This window comes from Tachysurus fulvidraco, chromosome 21 (assembly GCF_022655615.1).
Source record: "Tachysurus fulvidraco isolate hzauxx_2018 chromosome 21, HZAU_PFXX_2.0, whole genome shotgun sequence".
Lineage (NCBI taxonomy): Eukaryota > Metazoa > Chordata > Actinopteri > Siluriformes > Bagridae > Tachysurus > Tachysurus fulvidraco.
Genome location: NC_062538.1, coordinates 9263276 through 9279432, shown reverse-complemented (window position 1 = coordinate 9279432; position 16157 = coordinate 9263276). Strand labels below are relative to the sequence as shown.

Here is a 16157-nt window from a genome sequence, read left to right as displayed (position 1 = left end):
AGTGTATCTAGTCAGTTTTTTTCCAAATGTCACTTATTTGCATTGGGAAGTGCTCCAAAGCCTGATTTACATAGTGTAATTAAATAGTACAGAATTATTGTAGTGTACGATTGATAGGAATGAATAGAGCAGTTCTCACAACTTCTTTAGGCAGTTTTTTAACTTAACAATATATTAAAATGACATATTCAAATCAAATTTGGCTAGTAAATTGATTAATTTTGTCTTTGTGTGCGTTGGTGTGTGCATTGGTGTGCGTGTGTGCCTTGGTGTGTGCCTTGGTGTGTGCCTTGGTGTGCGAATTGGTGTGTGTGTGTGTGGGGGGGGGGGGTGCAGTATGAGAACAATCCTCTTTCTGAAGGCAATTAAAAACCTAACCAGTCATTTCAGACAAGTTTAAAGCAGTGCAGCACACAATAAAAATCTTGAAGGTTTTTTTATTTATTTTTTTTATTTATTTATTTTTTTTTTAAGAATGTCACTCATATTCATGGTCTTGTGGCAATAGAGCTGCTGTTCATTGAGCAATTACCACAGAACTGTACGTGAAATCCAATCTCTGTGCTGTCTCAGAGATGCTTCGTCACAATAAACCAGCTCCTAAACGCCTCCTAAATCACTCTGATGTCCTTCTAGCAGGGGCTGTTATCATTTTGTTAAGCGGCTGCTCGTCACGCTTGTCCTACAGTCCCTCCTGCAAGCCTGGACCTCACAGCATGCTAATCAGAGCTGAGTTAAATTGGAAATCTTGATAGGCATGGCCCCTCCCCACAGGAAGTTGGTTCCCAGCCAAATTGTGTGCGTGAACAAATGATGTAGTAGGATACTGTTGAGCTACAGAGCTAAAAAATTATAACAGGTTTCTTTTTAGAAGGTAGTAAAAACACCTAGAATGTACATTTCCTGAAGAAAATGTGAATGCTGCTTGCACGTGGCAAGTTCCCAATGGTTGGAGAGTCTGACTCGTAATCCTAGGGTTGTGGGTTCAAGTGTCGGGCCGGCCACGACTGAGGTGCCCTTGAGCAAGGCACCGAACCCCCCAACTGCTCCCCGGGCGCCGCAACATAAATGGCTGCCCACTGCTCCGGGTGTGTGTTCACGGTGTGTGTGTTCACTGCAGTGTGTGTACACTTTGGATGGGTCAAATGCAGAGAACGAATTCTGAGTATGGGTCACCATACTTTTAGCCCTATGTCACGTCAATTTCCCCTCATTGTGCTGAGTGTTTTGATATGTCACATGACCATGTTTCGCAAATTTTAGATTTTGCTTATTTTGGGGCACGTGAATACCCAGTGGGGTGCCAATACTTTTGGAGAAAAGTGGCTACTGAGGGTTTGGACATTTCATGTGAATACTGCAGACATTATGGGATTCTACTTATTATTATACTGCATAGAACAGTACATGTAATTCTTAATGTTGAATGAACAATAGATAGATAGATAGATAGATAGATAGATAGATAGATAGATAGATAGATAGATAGATAGATAGATAGATAGATAGATAGATAGAGGCGTGGTAAATGGATTGACTGGGGGCCAATACTTTTGGAATCATTGGATTGATAGTGTGGAGTTGATAGTTACATGTATTGAGAGTCTCCTTTCCATCTACATTGACTAGAAGAACACAGAAGAGAAGCCGTGCCTGAGCTCTGCGCACGCTGCGTGTGTGAGAGCTTAGAGGAATTTTAGGAATTTCCCATTCAAGTCTATGGGATTTTTTGGCCGCTTTTTCGTCCGCTGTGCGAACATCGTTGGTTGGATCGTTTATAAAAGTCATAGCACACCTCTCCTCAATGAGCCGGTCGATTTGACATCTCATTCATGGGTGTAGGACAAAAGCTGCGGGACAAGTTACGCGCCGAATTTTTGTCTGGCAAGATAATAAGAATGTTGCTTTGCAAGCACCATTAATAATCTGTCTTTGATGACTGTGGAAAAATAGCATGGTCTTTTGTTCATTTAAGATCAGAACAGCATGATCTGTACAATGGTACTTTTATGCTGTGTATCTTTCTCTCTCTCTCTCTCTCTCTCTCTCTCTCTCTCTCCATCTGTCTTTCTTTCTTTCTTTTATCTATCGATAACATTATATTATTTTTGTTTATTTATGTTAATGGAAACATTCTTATTTTGTTAAAGAGTGTGATGTAAAAAGTATAGAAATGAAGTTATTATTAACCTCAAACCTCTCTCTCTTTCTCTCTGTGTTTCTGTCTTCAGGTTATTCCTGACTGGAAAGAGCAGGAATGGGATACGGAGAAAACAGACTCGTACGCTGGAATTTTCCACTTCCGCTTTTGGCGCTTTGGTGATTGGGTGGATGTGGTGATCGATGACCGCCTACCGACGGTGGACAATCAGCTGGTGTACTGCCACTCACATGACAGCAATGAGTTCTGGAGTGCTCTGGTGGAGAAAGCTTATGCCAAGTATGCACACTTTAATTATAAAAGTCATGTTACCCGTGCTTGCTTGCTTCCATATTATGCAAAATACAAAATAAACAAATTTAAGTTTATAAAAAGGCATCTCCGGTGGTCTAGTGACAGGATCCCACGCTGAGCCACTGATGGATTAACTCTCAGTGACGGTCTCAAGCCCAGATAAAACTAGGTGACCCTAAAGAGGGTGCAGCCAAAATAACAACAATATGCATTGCTGGTTATTTACCTTAATCTCACACTAAACTATAATAATTTAAATAATTTACTTTAGAGTGATCTAAAATGCTCAGTGTAAAATTATCTATATAATTTATCAACAAAGACATTTTTTCTTGGATTATTTTAAACCCCTTTTTATAAAGCTGTGCGATGAGTGTAGAATCAGTCCTTCCAATTCTTCACATCAGATCATATAATAGCAGTAATATCAATTATATCATTGATCTAGCTAATATTTCAACATTGTCATTTTTATACGATTTTATGACACCAACAGGAAAATGTTTCCAATGGTCACAACTGCAAGTGAATTAAATAACAGTAACATATTATCTTTATTGGTTTTAACAATTTAGAGACACTATGTGCCGTGTTATGTATAATGAGCTGCTCATGTAAGGATATCAATATGTAAATCAATGGTCCTCCTTAAAACTTACACAAATGCAAAATACATTTGAGAACAGGTGAACTTTGGGGGGAAAAAAATCCTGCTCTTCTAAGTGTAAGTATTATTGTTCTTGTGATTTAATTCAGAGTTTTCCCACACAGCGGCCATAATGACAGCATTAGTCATGTTTTTCAGGAGGGGGAAAAAGTGCATGCATATTTTACACCCACACCTCCAGCAGCATATTTATGTTTTAATCTATTTTCCTTCAGCTCCACAGCAGAGCTCAAACACTGCAAAATGCTGACAAACCGTGAAGGAAAACAAAAGGAAGTGATGGTGGACCCACCAATTAAAAAAAAAAAAAAAAAAAAGGTGGAATTTGATTTGGCTGGAATCCAGTGTACTAGCTATGCAGGAAAAGAAACACACAGACAGACAGATTATACTGTATGTTATGAATCTAATATTAGCAAGTAAAGTATACAATAGGTACTGTATAGTATATTGTGAACTCGTTCCTCTCTCATTCCAGTAAGTTAGATCCACTTAGACAAGTTGTCTTCAATTAATAATTCATTAAGAAGCTTAAATGTGTCCTGAGGGTTTATTGTTCTTTTTTATTATCATAATCTAAAATAAAAGATAGAAAATAAAGTACCAATTTCTTTAGATCTTTACTGATGGGTTTTTCCTCCAAAGCTAATCTAAAGAACGTTCCCTGTTACAGTAACATGCAATTTCACTTGCTTATAAGTTCATTTTATATGAGCCTCTTTATCTAATCTATGTAAATGTATGCATGTGTAAACACTACGTAGTAAACTGATATTTGTGCATGTATTTAATTATTACAGTGTATCCAAAACTCTTATCAATGCTTTCGAATGAAATGTAAATGGAGGATATTACATCACATCATCTTGCGTAGTATATGTCGTTCACATATGAGTTCTCAGTTGCTTTTGTTTTTAATGCCCGTGCTGTTATGAAAGGAATCTCTGTTTTTCTTTTCTTCACACACTGAACAGAGTGACTGAAACTTTCTGTATCGTTTATTTTATTTTATTTTTTTCATTTTACATCTGTGGGAGAGAAAGACAGCAAGCAAAAAAAAAAAAATCTTCAACACAGGCTGCCTGTATGTTTCAGTGAAATCTGGCGACTTGCTCTTTTAAACAACAACAAGAAAGTGTTGGACATGAAAAGTGCTGTGTGTGGTGCAGCTCTGTGTCAGCTCTGCATGAATACATTTTAGTGTACTCAAGAACAATGACTGACTGTATCTTTGTATTTTGTATTTAAATTTGTATTTATTTATCTTTGTATTTATCTGTATATTCGGGGTATTTACATCTCTGTTATTGGTTCACTAAATAACAAGTCAGACATAATATTCCACATTTGCTCATTTTTAAGAAGCGACATTATCAATTAATCAGATTAATCATTGCAGCTCTAATCTCAGTATAAATCCAATCTGTTCTTAGAAGGCCTCAGAGTTTGAGAAAAGTCTTATACAATCAGTCATTAAGACTGATGAGCTATCAGAGTCCGTCAGTTTGTTTATTACAAAAAAAATTCAAACTTTAAGCATCACTGAATAAAATAAAGATAAATTACATTTACATTTACGGCATTTGGCAGATGTAATCTCAGGGGGGAAATGGCAGTGTTACGGCACCAACGAAACAACCATGAACATAAGACAACCAGCTAAAAAGTATTCAAATAGAAAAAGCGACATGAACATATGCACTGCAGGTTATATCACCTTTGATAACTAGATCACTACGCACTAAGACATCTGGGCATAAGAATGGTTTCTACACACAGGCCATATCCATTTTGAACAACTCACACATCCACTGTTACGTATCGCGTCTGTTAAAGTGCAATATTCTACAGTGCAATATCTTTACTAGAATCTATGTAAATAAATATATTTTTCTATGGTTATATACTGTAAATGTACAGTACACATTCGTTATGTACAGTACGTACTATGCACATCTGTACAGAACTCAAGTGCACTATTTTGTATATTATTTCTATTATCTTTTTACCCTTTAGTTTATGTTTTATATATGTATACAGCGTGTTCAGGAGAGCTTTGTAGCTATACAGTATATAGATTTTGGGGGACCAAATATAAGCAGTAAAATACTTAAAACCTGATGTTTAAGTGTAGCACGGCAAGAAAAAACAACCCGCTCCTGCTAAATGTACACAGATCAGTCACTGTGTGGTGATTATGGCATGGAGCAGGTGGGAATGATAGCTCATGAAATCAAGGATAAACTAATACCTTATTTTAGGGCACAATTTCTCCAACTGCAAAAAGAGACCACCCCCAAAAAGTCAGTGACTTTTTTTTTTTTTTTTTTTAAATTTGGTTGGTTTTAGGCTTTAACAATATTGATGACATTAGCTAATGAAATTTTCTTCAATACAATCAAATAGTAAAATAGTCAACATAATATTTTTTTTCACAAAACCCTATTATTATTATTATTATTATTATTATTATTATTATTTATTTTTAAACCATTTTATTTAGATTGAACAAACATGAATTATCTGCTAATCTAAATGAATTGTGTAAAAGCATTTAAAAGAGGCAGAATTTTATTATTTATATTATAGCAATGTCATAATAACAAATACATTTGTCCATATTAATTTTTTTACATTCATTTTTTTAATTTATTTTGTTAGCTATAATTGGGAATAAACCCCATCACTACTTTCTCCTCACCTCCGCAGAGTGTACGGCTGTTACGAAGCTCTGGATGGTGGGAACACGGCCGACGCTTTAGTGGACTTCACCGGTGGCATCTCGGAGCCAGTGGACCTGCTGGAAGGAATGTACGCTCAGGATGAAGCTGCCAGGAACCAGATGTTCGAGAGAGCGCTGAAGGTCCACAATCGAGATGGACTCATCAGCTGCTCCATCAGGGTGTGCTTTTACTGTTATGCATGTTTAGTATTCCACTTTTTGTCACATAACCCAAGGCTCTTCTTAAAGGTAGGGTCTCCAATTTTCGAGAAATGCTTCAGAAAAGGACCCGTATTAATATAGGATCAGCTTTCCAGCTCTGGAAAGAACTGAAGGAGCAGGAAGTTGGCTGCATATTCACAGATTGGAGTTTCCTGAGTCAATAACTACTGAGCTAAACGCTGCTACTACACAAATAACAACTCTTTTCTATCGTAGTTATGTAGAGAGGCAGCTACAACCGTGTTTTGTGTAGTAACAGTTATTGACTCGGGAAACTCGAATCTGTGAATATGCACACATGCGCACTGAATACTCTCTTCGACCATATTGACAAGACCCGCCCCTTTCTGCTCATTGGCTACACGTTTGTTTTGATTTTTGTTTTGTTTGGTGGCCTAACACAGCCTAACACAGGCCTAACACAGGCAGTCTACATACAGGCGCATCTCAATAAATTATAATGCTGTGTTGTCAAGAAGAAAATGAGAAACAAGAGACCTAAAATGCAGATGAGCTGAAGGCCACTGTCAAAGAAACCTGGGCTTCCATACCACCTCAGCAGTGCCACAGACTGTTCACCTTCGTGCCACGCCGAATTGAGGCAGTAATTAAAGCAAAAGGAGCCCCTATCAAGTATTGAGTACATATACAGTAAATGAACATACTTTCCAGAAGGCCAACAATTCACTTAAAATGTTTTTTTGATTGGTCTTATGAAGTATTCAAATTTTTTGAGATCGTGAGTTGGTGGGTTTTTGTTAAATGTGAGCCAAAATCATCACAATTAAAAGAACCAAAGACTTAAACTACTTCAGTCTGTGTGTACTGAATTTATATAATACACAGGTTTCACTATTTGAATTAAATTACTGAAATAAATGAACTTTTCCACGATGTTTTAATTAATGAAATGCACCTGTAATCTATAAATTGACTTAAGACTAATAAAGCGTTTATTTGATGAAGTTTTCTGTAAGGAGATGTTAATTTATCATTAGTAGGAGTTTCCAGTTTGAGGTAAATCTGTATTTTCAAAATAGATGACTCTTCTACGTTTTCTATTAAATGATAAGCAGCAGTTTTCTTTTCATTTGCTTTGGGTGAAAGGAGTAAGAGAAACATTTGAGGAAACGTCTATTTATAGTTACAGTAAATGGATAAAAATGGAATTGTAGCAATCAGCTGTTGTATAAGAGGAATAAAAGCTTTCAGGATGTGATGTTATAGAAAATAATCAGCTTTGGGGTGGTGATAGTTCTGTATGGAGCTGCGTTGCTTGACTCAGACTTTGATTACTTTTCTTTAACAGCATGCATAAATAGCTCTACTTTTAGATATAGATTCTTGTTTGGAAACAGAGACAACCTTGAAACATTTTATATAAGACACATCATGATTCCCGATGCTCATAATTACATGCCTTTTCTATTCGACAGCCGCAGCTCATGACCCTTAATATCGGTGGAGCAGGACAACATTAATAGTGACACAGCCTCCGCTGTTGAGTGTTCGTTGGCACTTATATTGAAGCTTGAATATTATTAACCAGGGTTTTTTTTTTTTTTTTTGAGAAAAAATTCCAGTCCATTTACATCTCAAAAAAAAAAGAAAAGAAAAAGTGTTTAGTAAAAGGAAGACATTTTTCTTCTTTATCTCAGCCTTTGCAAGCATGGTTTAGCAAGGTGCACCTGCATTTTTGATATACAGATATTATCCATGTCGTAATTCCCCTTCCCGCTTCTAATCTGTGCAATATATCTTACAATAAGCTCTTCTATAAAGACTGGAAAATAAGCCATTCAGCAAATTCAGCCTCATTTAAAACTCCATACATTTTAAATTCCATTTAAAATCTAAATACTTTTCTGTTTGGAAGTGAAAAATGCATTTTTAAAATTGATAAACCAAAGTTTTTTTTTTTTATACGCTCAGCTTTTTAGTTTAGTTTAGTCAGTTTGCTAACTGAACCATTTACCTTGCATTGAATTATTATTGCACCTTGATGGCAAAATCAGAGCAAGTGCTAATGTTTATCAGGAGAGAAATCACACAGCCACATGCAGGACAGTTAACAGGGAAGTCTGATTGGGCTAGATTAAAAATATCCAATAGCAAATAAAATCTAAAGGTGTTTTTAGACTGGTTTCAATTAAAAACTGTGACTGTGAGAGTTCGGTTGCACTGAAACGATTAACCGTGAATGTGAACACAACTCGTACTCGTGTGTCCACACTTGTTCGGGGAGTAACCTGCACATGTGTTTTAGCCAATACATTTACATTTACATTTACAGCATTTGGCAGACGCCCTTAGCCAGAGCGACGTACATAAGTGCTTAAATCTCTAACATTGGATACATTAATGCTGGTTCACTAGGTTACATACTTAAGATACCATGAGTTTAAAACATTTGTTCAAAGTTACAATGAAAAAGTGTCAAAGGTTTTTTGTTTTTTTTTTTGTTTTTTAAAATGCAAAAGATAAGGAAAGAAGTGCTAGTTGAAGTGTTTCCTGAATAAGTAGGTCTTCAACCGCAAGTCGTGGCCTAATGGTTAGAGAGTCTGACTCATAATCCTAAGGTTGTGGGTTCGAGTCTCGGGCCGGCCACGACTGAGGTGCCCTTGAGTAAGGCACCGAACCCCGCAACTGCTCCCCGGGCGCCGCAGCATAAATGGCTGCCCAGTGCTCCGTGTGTGTGTTCACAGTGTGTGTTTACTGCTGTGTGTGTGCACTTTGGATGGGTCAAATGCAGAGAACAAATTCTGAGTATGGCTCACCATACTTAGCCGTATGTCACGTCACTTTTTTTTCACTTTTTTTCACTTGAAAATAGCCAGTGACTCAGCTGTCCGGACCTCTAGGGGAAGTTCATTCCACCACCTTGGTGCCAGAACAGAGAAGAGTCTTGTTGTATACTTGCCTCTTACCCTGAGAGATGGTGGAACCAGTCGAGCAGTGCTGGTAGATCGGAGGTTGCTGGGTGCAGTGCGAGGAATGATGAGGGCTTTGAGGTAAGAGGGAGCTGGTCCATTTTTGGCTTTGTAGGCCAGCATCCGTGTTTTATATCGGATGCGTGCAGCTACCGGAAGTCAGTGGAGGGATGGCAGCAGCGGGGTGGTATGCGAGAACTTTGGCAGGTTGAAAACAAGCCGGGCAGCTGCATTTTGGATCATTTGCAGAGGAAATAATGATGTCATTAGTTTAAAAAAACGTACCATGATTGGCATCGGAACATTGTGGGACACAGAGGAGGTAAAATGCCTCAATAGAAACAAGTGAATCTGAAACCAGGCCCACGCTGGGAACAATCACACTCCGATTCAGACGGCAGTAAACTGTACTAGTCTTTACTAGTTATTTTGGGTCTTTTCTGTGGCTTTTAAGATGTAGTTAGACTGAGAATTTTTTCACGAACCTGGCAACCCTGTTTAATGGTCATAGCTCTTCTGTGCGTGCTTTGCTAGCAAAGCGATGCACACCTGCTTCGGTGAACAAAGGGAACCATTCAAAATGAATGTTAGACTGTATGTCAGATTTATTAACAGAGGATGGTGACTGTCTATTACAGAAGTTGCTCTAAATATTTATGAACAAGTCAAGTGTTATAGCCTCTCAGCTTGAGGCTACATCATTATTAATGTCATTCTACCCCAGTGAAATGTATGGCCTAATACACTGCAGTAGAACTGGTCCGGTTTATCATAGACACACAATGGCTTGTCTCACTTGAAATATCTAACTCTGGCTTATTGTAAACCCTGGAGAAACAGAATCATACTGTAGGTGTTTCACATATCACACTGTTTTTACTATTTTACCCAGGGATAACAGTTAATCCTGGCTCTTCATCATCTGATGTTTCACACTGTACATTTCTAAACCCTGGGGGACGAGGGGGCCCTTAGTGATTAGCACGTTCGCCTCACACCTCCAGGGTTGGAGGTTCGATTCTCCCCTCTGCCTTGTGTTCTCCCCGTGCCTCGGGGGTTTCCTCCGGGTACTCCGGTTTCCTCCCCCGGTCCAAAGACATGCATGGTAGGTTGATTGGCATCTCTGGGAAAAATTGTCCGTAGTGTGTGATTGCATGAGTGAATGAGAGTGTGTGTGTGCCCTGTGATGGGTTGGCACTCCGTCCAGGGTGTATCCTGCCTTGATGCCCGATGACGCCTGAGATAGGCACAGGCTCCCCGTGACCCGAGAAGTTTGGATAAGCGGTAGAAAATGAGTGAGTGAGTGAGTGAGTGAGTGATGTCAACTGCGTGATAGAATAAGATTGGATTGGCTTTTTTTGTCACATGCACATTTAAATGAACAATAGCTTTGGATTCATAACCCCAGGTAAAAAGCAGTGCCAATATTAGTTCTAGATTACAAGTGTGAAACTTCTTGTTAACCACAGTGTAAAAACCTGCCTCTGTTTGCACTTTGTCTTTGTTGGAACAAATGCATAATACCTGTGCTAAATGGACCACTATTAGAGACTCGAGAGAGATGATTAGTAAATAGTTAATCACACAAAAGATGTCTAGTGCATATTAACAGAATTATATGATGTCGGGAATGATGTTAACTTCAGATCAACGTTTTTTGAATGAGTATTACTGTATATACATGGTGGGACTCAACTCTACCTTCCCCTATGGATGAGCTGCCAGTGCTATTAGATTCAATAAATAATTCATAAATCCTTTACACCTTCAGCAGAAGAGGTACATTAAATGAAACATACACTACATTCTCTAAGTCCTTAAACTGAAGGTATAAGATCTTCCCTTGAGGGCATCACTCTAAAGTTGTCAGATTTTTTATTAGATTGTAAAGAATTTTAGGATCATCTGATACCTAAACGAATCGTAAGTGAGAATCACGTTTACATCTCCTGAGCCATCAAAGTTCAGCCTTCCACTAATATAAATTTGCTCAGGGTGTTTTTTTTTTTTCATTACCGTTTTCTTCCAGACGTTAATTTTCTTGTAAATTAGTTCAATTCCAGACTTGGAGCAATCTTTTAATGTGTACATGAATTTTTTATTAACAAGTTTTTTTTTTCCTCTCACAATGAAGCAACAGCGACAAGACATTTATAGACAATGAGAGCTGAGACTGCTGGTGTGGTTACACTTGCATATCAAATGAAACACACACAAATCCCTCAGGCTCACCCAGGACTTGGCTTTGAATTAGCAAACTTTGGGAAATCCATTTGTACGTCTAAACAGATGGAACTATGAAAAAGGAAACTAAGACACATTTAGGAATGAACTCAATCTGGGGTTCAGGACAGTGCTAGGACTAATTGAGTTCTAACATAGCTTCAAGGTTTGGCGCAGGTTTATTGTTTTGTTTTGTTTTGTTTTGTTTTGTTTCATTGTCCAGGAGACAGTTTAATTTGAAGACTGTTACATCAAGCACTTTAGCGTGTCTGGCCTTGCTTGTTTCAGCCACAGCCTAATTGCTTTTTTCATCCTATTCTCCTGCCTTTGCTCTGAACACACACAGCAGTTCCGAGAACATTTCTGTTGACCGGTGATGAGTGTTACAGGGTGTTTACAAGACTTGCCATACACTGAGAGCTTCATTTTCTACTACAGTCTGCCAAGCAGTGTCCTCACTAAAGTGTGCCAGTCTGGTATTATCCCTGGTCATTTAAACTTAAAAATAAAAATGAAGCTAAAATTTATTTTATTGCTGTTCATCACAGTCTGTTAAGAATTCTAAGGCATTATAAGCCAGACTCTGCATTATTTAACACATTTAACTTGGATTTCATGTTGAAATAGCTCCTTTATTATTTCCCTGAAGGCCACCACAGTGGAGGACATGGAGGCTCGGCTGGAATGTGGGCTGGTCAAAGGTCACGCTTACGCAGTCACCGACGTTCGGAAAGTGCGCTTGGGCCATGGCTTGCTATCCTTCTTCAAATCTGAGAAGCTGCAAATGATTCGCATGAGGAACCCCTGGGGGGAGAAGGAGTGGAGCGGGCCATGGAGTGACAGGTGAGAGCACCACCTGCTGGACTGGAGGGGGCGAATGTAGATTTGATTTTACACTGTGCATTTTTTAGCCCAGGTTTGCTGCCACAGATTTAAAACCCACAAACACAAAATTATTTTAGTCTTTAATTAAGATTTCCCAAGTTAGATAGCATTTGACCTGCTCATTTGAGGATCATTTAGTGTTAATATGACCAAAGACAGTTTCAGAAAATGTTAATAAGAAGGTCAGATATTGAGTGCTGCTGCAACTTTCAACTAGAATCCAGTGTAGATCCCGGTGTGTATGTGTTGGCTAATCTGGACTGGACAGTTAGTTGGGGGTGGGACATTTCAGATTCTAGAGAGCATTTAATTGGACATAAAATCTGTTGAGTACCTGAAGTGCAGAATGACATCATCAAAATTGTTGCTTCATATTCGTGGTATAGAGAGACACTAAATTTCAAATGTATATATCTATGTATATAAATGCAAAATTTGTCATTGTTTGGAAGCACACTAGCTTAGAGAGAACCTTAAGGCATAACATATTCATCCAAAAAGTCACAAAACATCAATTCTGATTGTGTAGGGACATGTTTGAATGGTCAACGCAGTGTAGTCTTGTTCTACTATTGAACAAAGGCACTAAATAATTTTGAATATTTTGTGTCTGAAAGCAACGTTAGCGAGTAAACATACACTCGGACTTTCAAAAGTCATCCGTCTCACACTCTCTCCCTCCCCTGAGATGGCTTTCGACAAATAACACACAGCCAAAGTGACTATTCTTATCGCCGGTTGGTGTGAAATTGAGATATCAAGGCAGGCAGGCGGGTATAAAATTGGTAGCACCTGCAGGGGAAGAGGGAAAAGTTCAAGGGGTGTTTAGATATTCATATTATCCATTTCAATGACAGGCTGCTTGCTTTATGACAGCCTAAACGTCTCATACAGCGGCTGGGTGTGAAATGGGAACGTAATTACAATTCGAGGGAAATCTTTCTTGCGTGTTAAGCCTCAGGTCAGCAACAGCTTCGCTTTGGTTATATGGGACTGAATTATTTACCATGCAACCAGAGAGATGTTATTGAGGTGAAAGCAAAGTCTTTCTTTATATATATATTTTTTTTCACAGATGAAAAATTAATTGACGGTTTGATGAGAATAACACAGTGCTCCAGAAATCTCTTAGACAGAGACAGGCTGTGAGCCCGGTGTGTGTGTGTTTGAGTGTGTGTGATTTAATCTCTTACAGTCTGAATAGATATATGATGAGTGTGATGTGTGTTATAGCTCAGAGGAATGGAATAAGGTGAGCAAGAGCGAGAGAGAGAAGCTGGGCGTCACTGTGCAGGATGACGGAGAGTTTTGGTGAGAGATTTTTTTTTATCCTCTGCTACAGTCATGAGATGTGCAAAGTGTTCTATTCAGTACTGATACTGAAATGAGTATTACTCTCTGTTATTTCTGAGAGTTGACTAACTATGTGGACGATATTATATCCTGACCATGAGCATATCATTCAGTCTTGCCTATTGCCTTGACGTTTATTGAAGCTAATTTTTTTAAGGGGGGGTGGGGGTGCCAGCGGTCTCTATTGAGTTGACTATTATATAAATATATGGTTCAGCCAAAACAGATTTTTTTTCCTTCTCCACTAACATAGTCAATTAGCTAAGATTAATTTAGCTAACAATTAAGTCTGTCTCACCCAAAATCTTTCCATGTTCCCATTGTGATATCTGTAATCTGATTTTGATGTTGTAGATTAAAACCTGAGATCAGCTGTGTAAGCCTACAGACTGTTCTGTGCTCATTCCAGGACTCATATTCACAATCTGCTTATACTGAACCCCAATTCTATGTTTCATTTTATAGTTTATGGATGTAGAGTAATGATTAAAGTGATCTCTTTATCCTCTATGAGTTTCCTGATTTGTCTCGAGGGAGTTTTTTCCTTGACACTTGTCACTGTTTTCTCATTTCAGATCTACATCTTAATCTAGATTTCAATCAATCAATCAATCAATTAATCAAACGTATTAGTTAAGCACATTTTCAAACAATTGAGGGTTTACCAAAGTGCTGTACAAAACACACACACACACACACACACACACACACACACACACACACACACACACACACACACACACACACACACACACAGGAGGTTCAATAAATAAATAAATAAATAATTTATTGGCTTTTAAAACTGAACGCGATGACGCCATTCTAATGGATACCAGCAGGTTACTACAGAGCTTGTGGCCAGCTTCTATTATTTAATCTGGTCCTGGAGACAGAAAGCAATCCAATATCCCCAGATATGGATTGTGTGAGATCAGCTATGACCTATTGCTAAAAGCCTGGTACTGTATATGTAAAGAAAAGAATTTCAATGTGCTGGAATAGATCTGTAACAAATAATGGCCCTACTTTACACAGTAAAATCCACTTTACTGTGAGCTTTCTAGAACAATTCCCACTTTTGATTGTGGAACACAGGATCTAGGAAGTGAAATGACAATACATTTGAGCATAATTCATGCAATACATTAAAGCATGAATCTGGTTGTCCAGGATGGCTGCTACCACAGCACTTCAGTGTTCAGTTACATGTTAAAGCTTTAGTCATTTTTAGAGATCATAGATCATAACGTGTCCTTCCCCACATCAGCACAATCTCCATGTGACGTCCCAGAAGAAGCAGACGAAGTGTAAGGATGATTTTTGCAACAAAAAAAAAAACATTTTGAGGGAGAAAATTCAATTTCTTGTTAGCTACATCAGCATCAAATGTAACCAGATTAATTTGGGTAGGTTAATGTTTGGCTGAAAAATGTTTAAAACAGCACTAAGCTACTCGAAACGAAACTCGAGCCTGGTGAAAAACTCCATGCTGATTCTGATCATGCACTCAGGATGAACTTTGAGGATTTCTGTCACTACTTTACTGACCTCATCCTGTGTCGGCTCATCAACACGTCCTACCTGAGCATCCATAAGACCTGGGAGGAGGAGGTGATGAGAGGATCGTGGGTTTGCCGAGACGACCCTCTGCGTAACCGCTCAGGAGGCTGCATCAATCACAAAGCCACTTTCCTGCAGAACCCTCAGGTCTGTGCCTCTGTATTTGCTGTTCTAAACACATTTTCTTCAACACGATAGAAGCAATGCCAATGTATATGTAACACTTTGCATAAGTATTCACCCCCTTTGAACGTTTTGTGTGTTGTAGTGTTATAACTTGGAATTAAATTGACTTAAATTATATATAATACACCTCTATACAAAATAACTCATAATACTGGAATCAGTTTGCAAAATAATTTAACAATTGAAATCTTGATTGATGATTTTTGTGCTTGCATAAATATTCACCCCTGCATTGGTGTGAAACCCTTACGTTTGTTCAGGTGCAGTTTCAAGCAGAAGTCACATAAATAGTTGATGGACGTTTAAGGCATCATGTGATCTAAATATAATGATCCACCTGTTTCTGGAAGACTCAAGAGTTAATAGGGGACCAAACCTAGATAAAAAAAGATCATCACGAAGACCAGGTTTTATCAGAACGAGTCTGGGTCAAGGCTTTGCTTAAAATATCCCAAACTTTTAAACGTCGTCAAACCTATAAATTAAACCGGAAAGAATACGGTACAATTGCAACTCTTCCTGAAAGGTACATACATGCCTCTGTAGGTCCAGTGTGTTTCCTCAGTGATCTATTAATGTGTAATAATAATAATCTAATAGACATTTCGAGTGGATGTAAAAGTATCCGCTCGTCTCTGTAGTACGTGTTCGACGTGAGGAAGGTGGAGGATGAGGTCTTGATCTGCCTGCAGCAGAAAGAGAAAAGAGCGACTCCCAAAGAAGGCAGAGGAGAAAACCTGGCTATCGGCTTCGACATCCATCGGGTACTGACATACTGTATAAACAGTACACTATAAACACCTGACAGGCATTACAGCCTAGCTATTAGTATAGCTACATTTTGGTTGGAATGATTTCCTTTTAAATGAAGCAGCTTGTAGTTAGTAGTTTTATCAACTGTGTAGTGGAGCAGCACTGATACATTACATTCTTTAATGATGTATTTCTTATCAT

The 16157-nt window shown here is 38.4% G+C and overlaps 1 protein-coding gene across 4 annotated transcripts in view; it reads left to right on the top strand.

Moving 5' to 3' along the window:
- The window catches only part of capn5b (calpain 5b), a 43983-nt gene that overhangs the window by 18944 nt on the left and 8882 nt on the right, over positions 1-16157 (top strand). For all 4 annotated transcript variants that reach the window (XR_003438696.2, XM_027134198.2, XM_027134197.2 and 1 more), the window contains 6 exons: positions 2232-2440; positions 5832-6024; positions 11869-12062; positions 13338-13415; positions 14969-15164; positions 15845-15967. Coding sequence is in view for 3 of the 4 variants with exons in the window: in XM_027134198.2 (XP_026989999.1) it covers positions 2232-2440; positions 5832-6024; positions 11869-12062; positions 13338-13415; positions 14969-15164; positions 15845-15967 (993 nt within the window). In the remaining variant the exon portion in view is untranslated. The remainder of the gene's footprint in view (positions 1-2231; positions 2441-5831; positions 6025-11868; positions 12063-13337; positions 13416-14968; positions 15165-15844; positions 15968-16157) is intronic.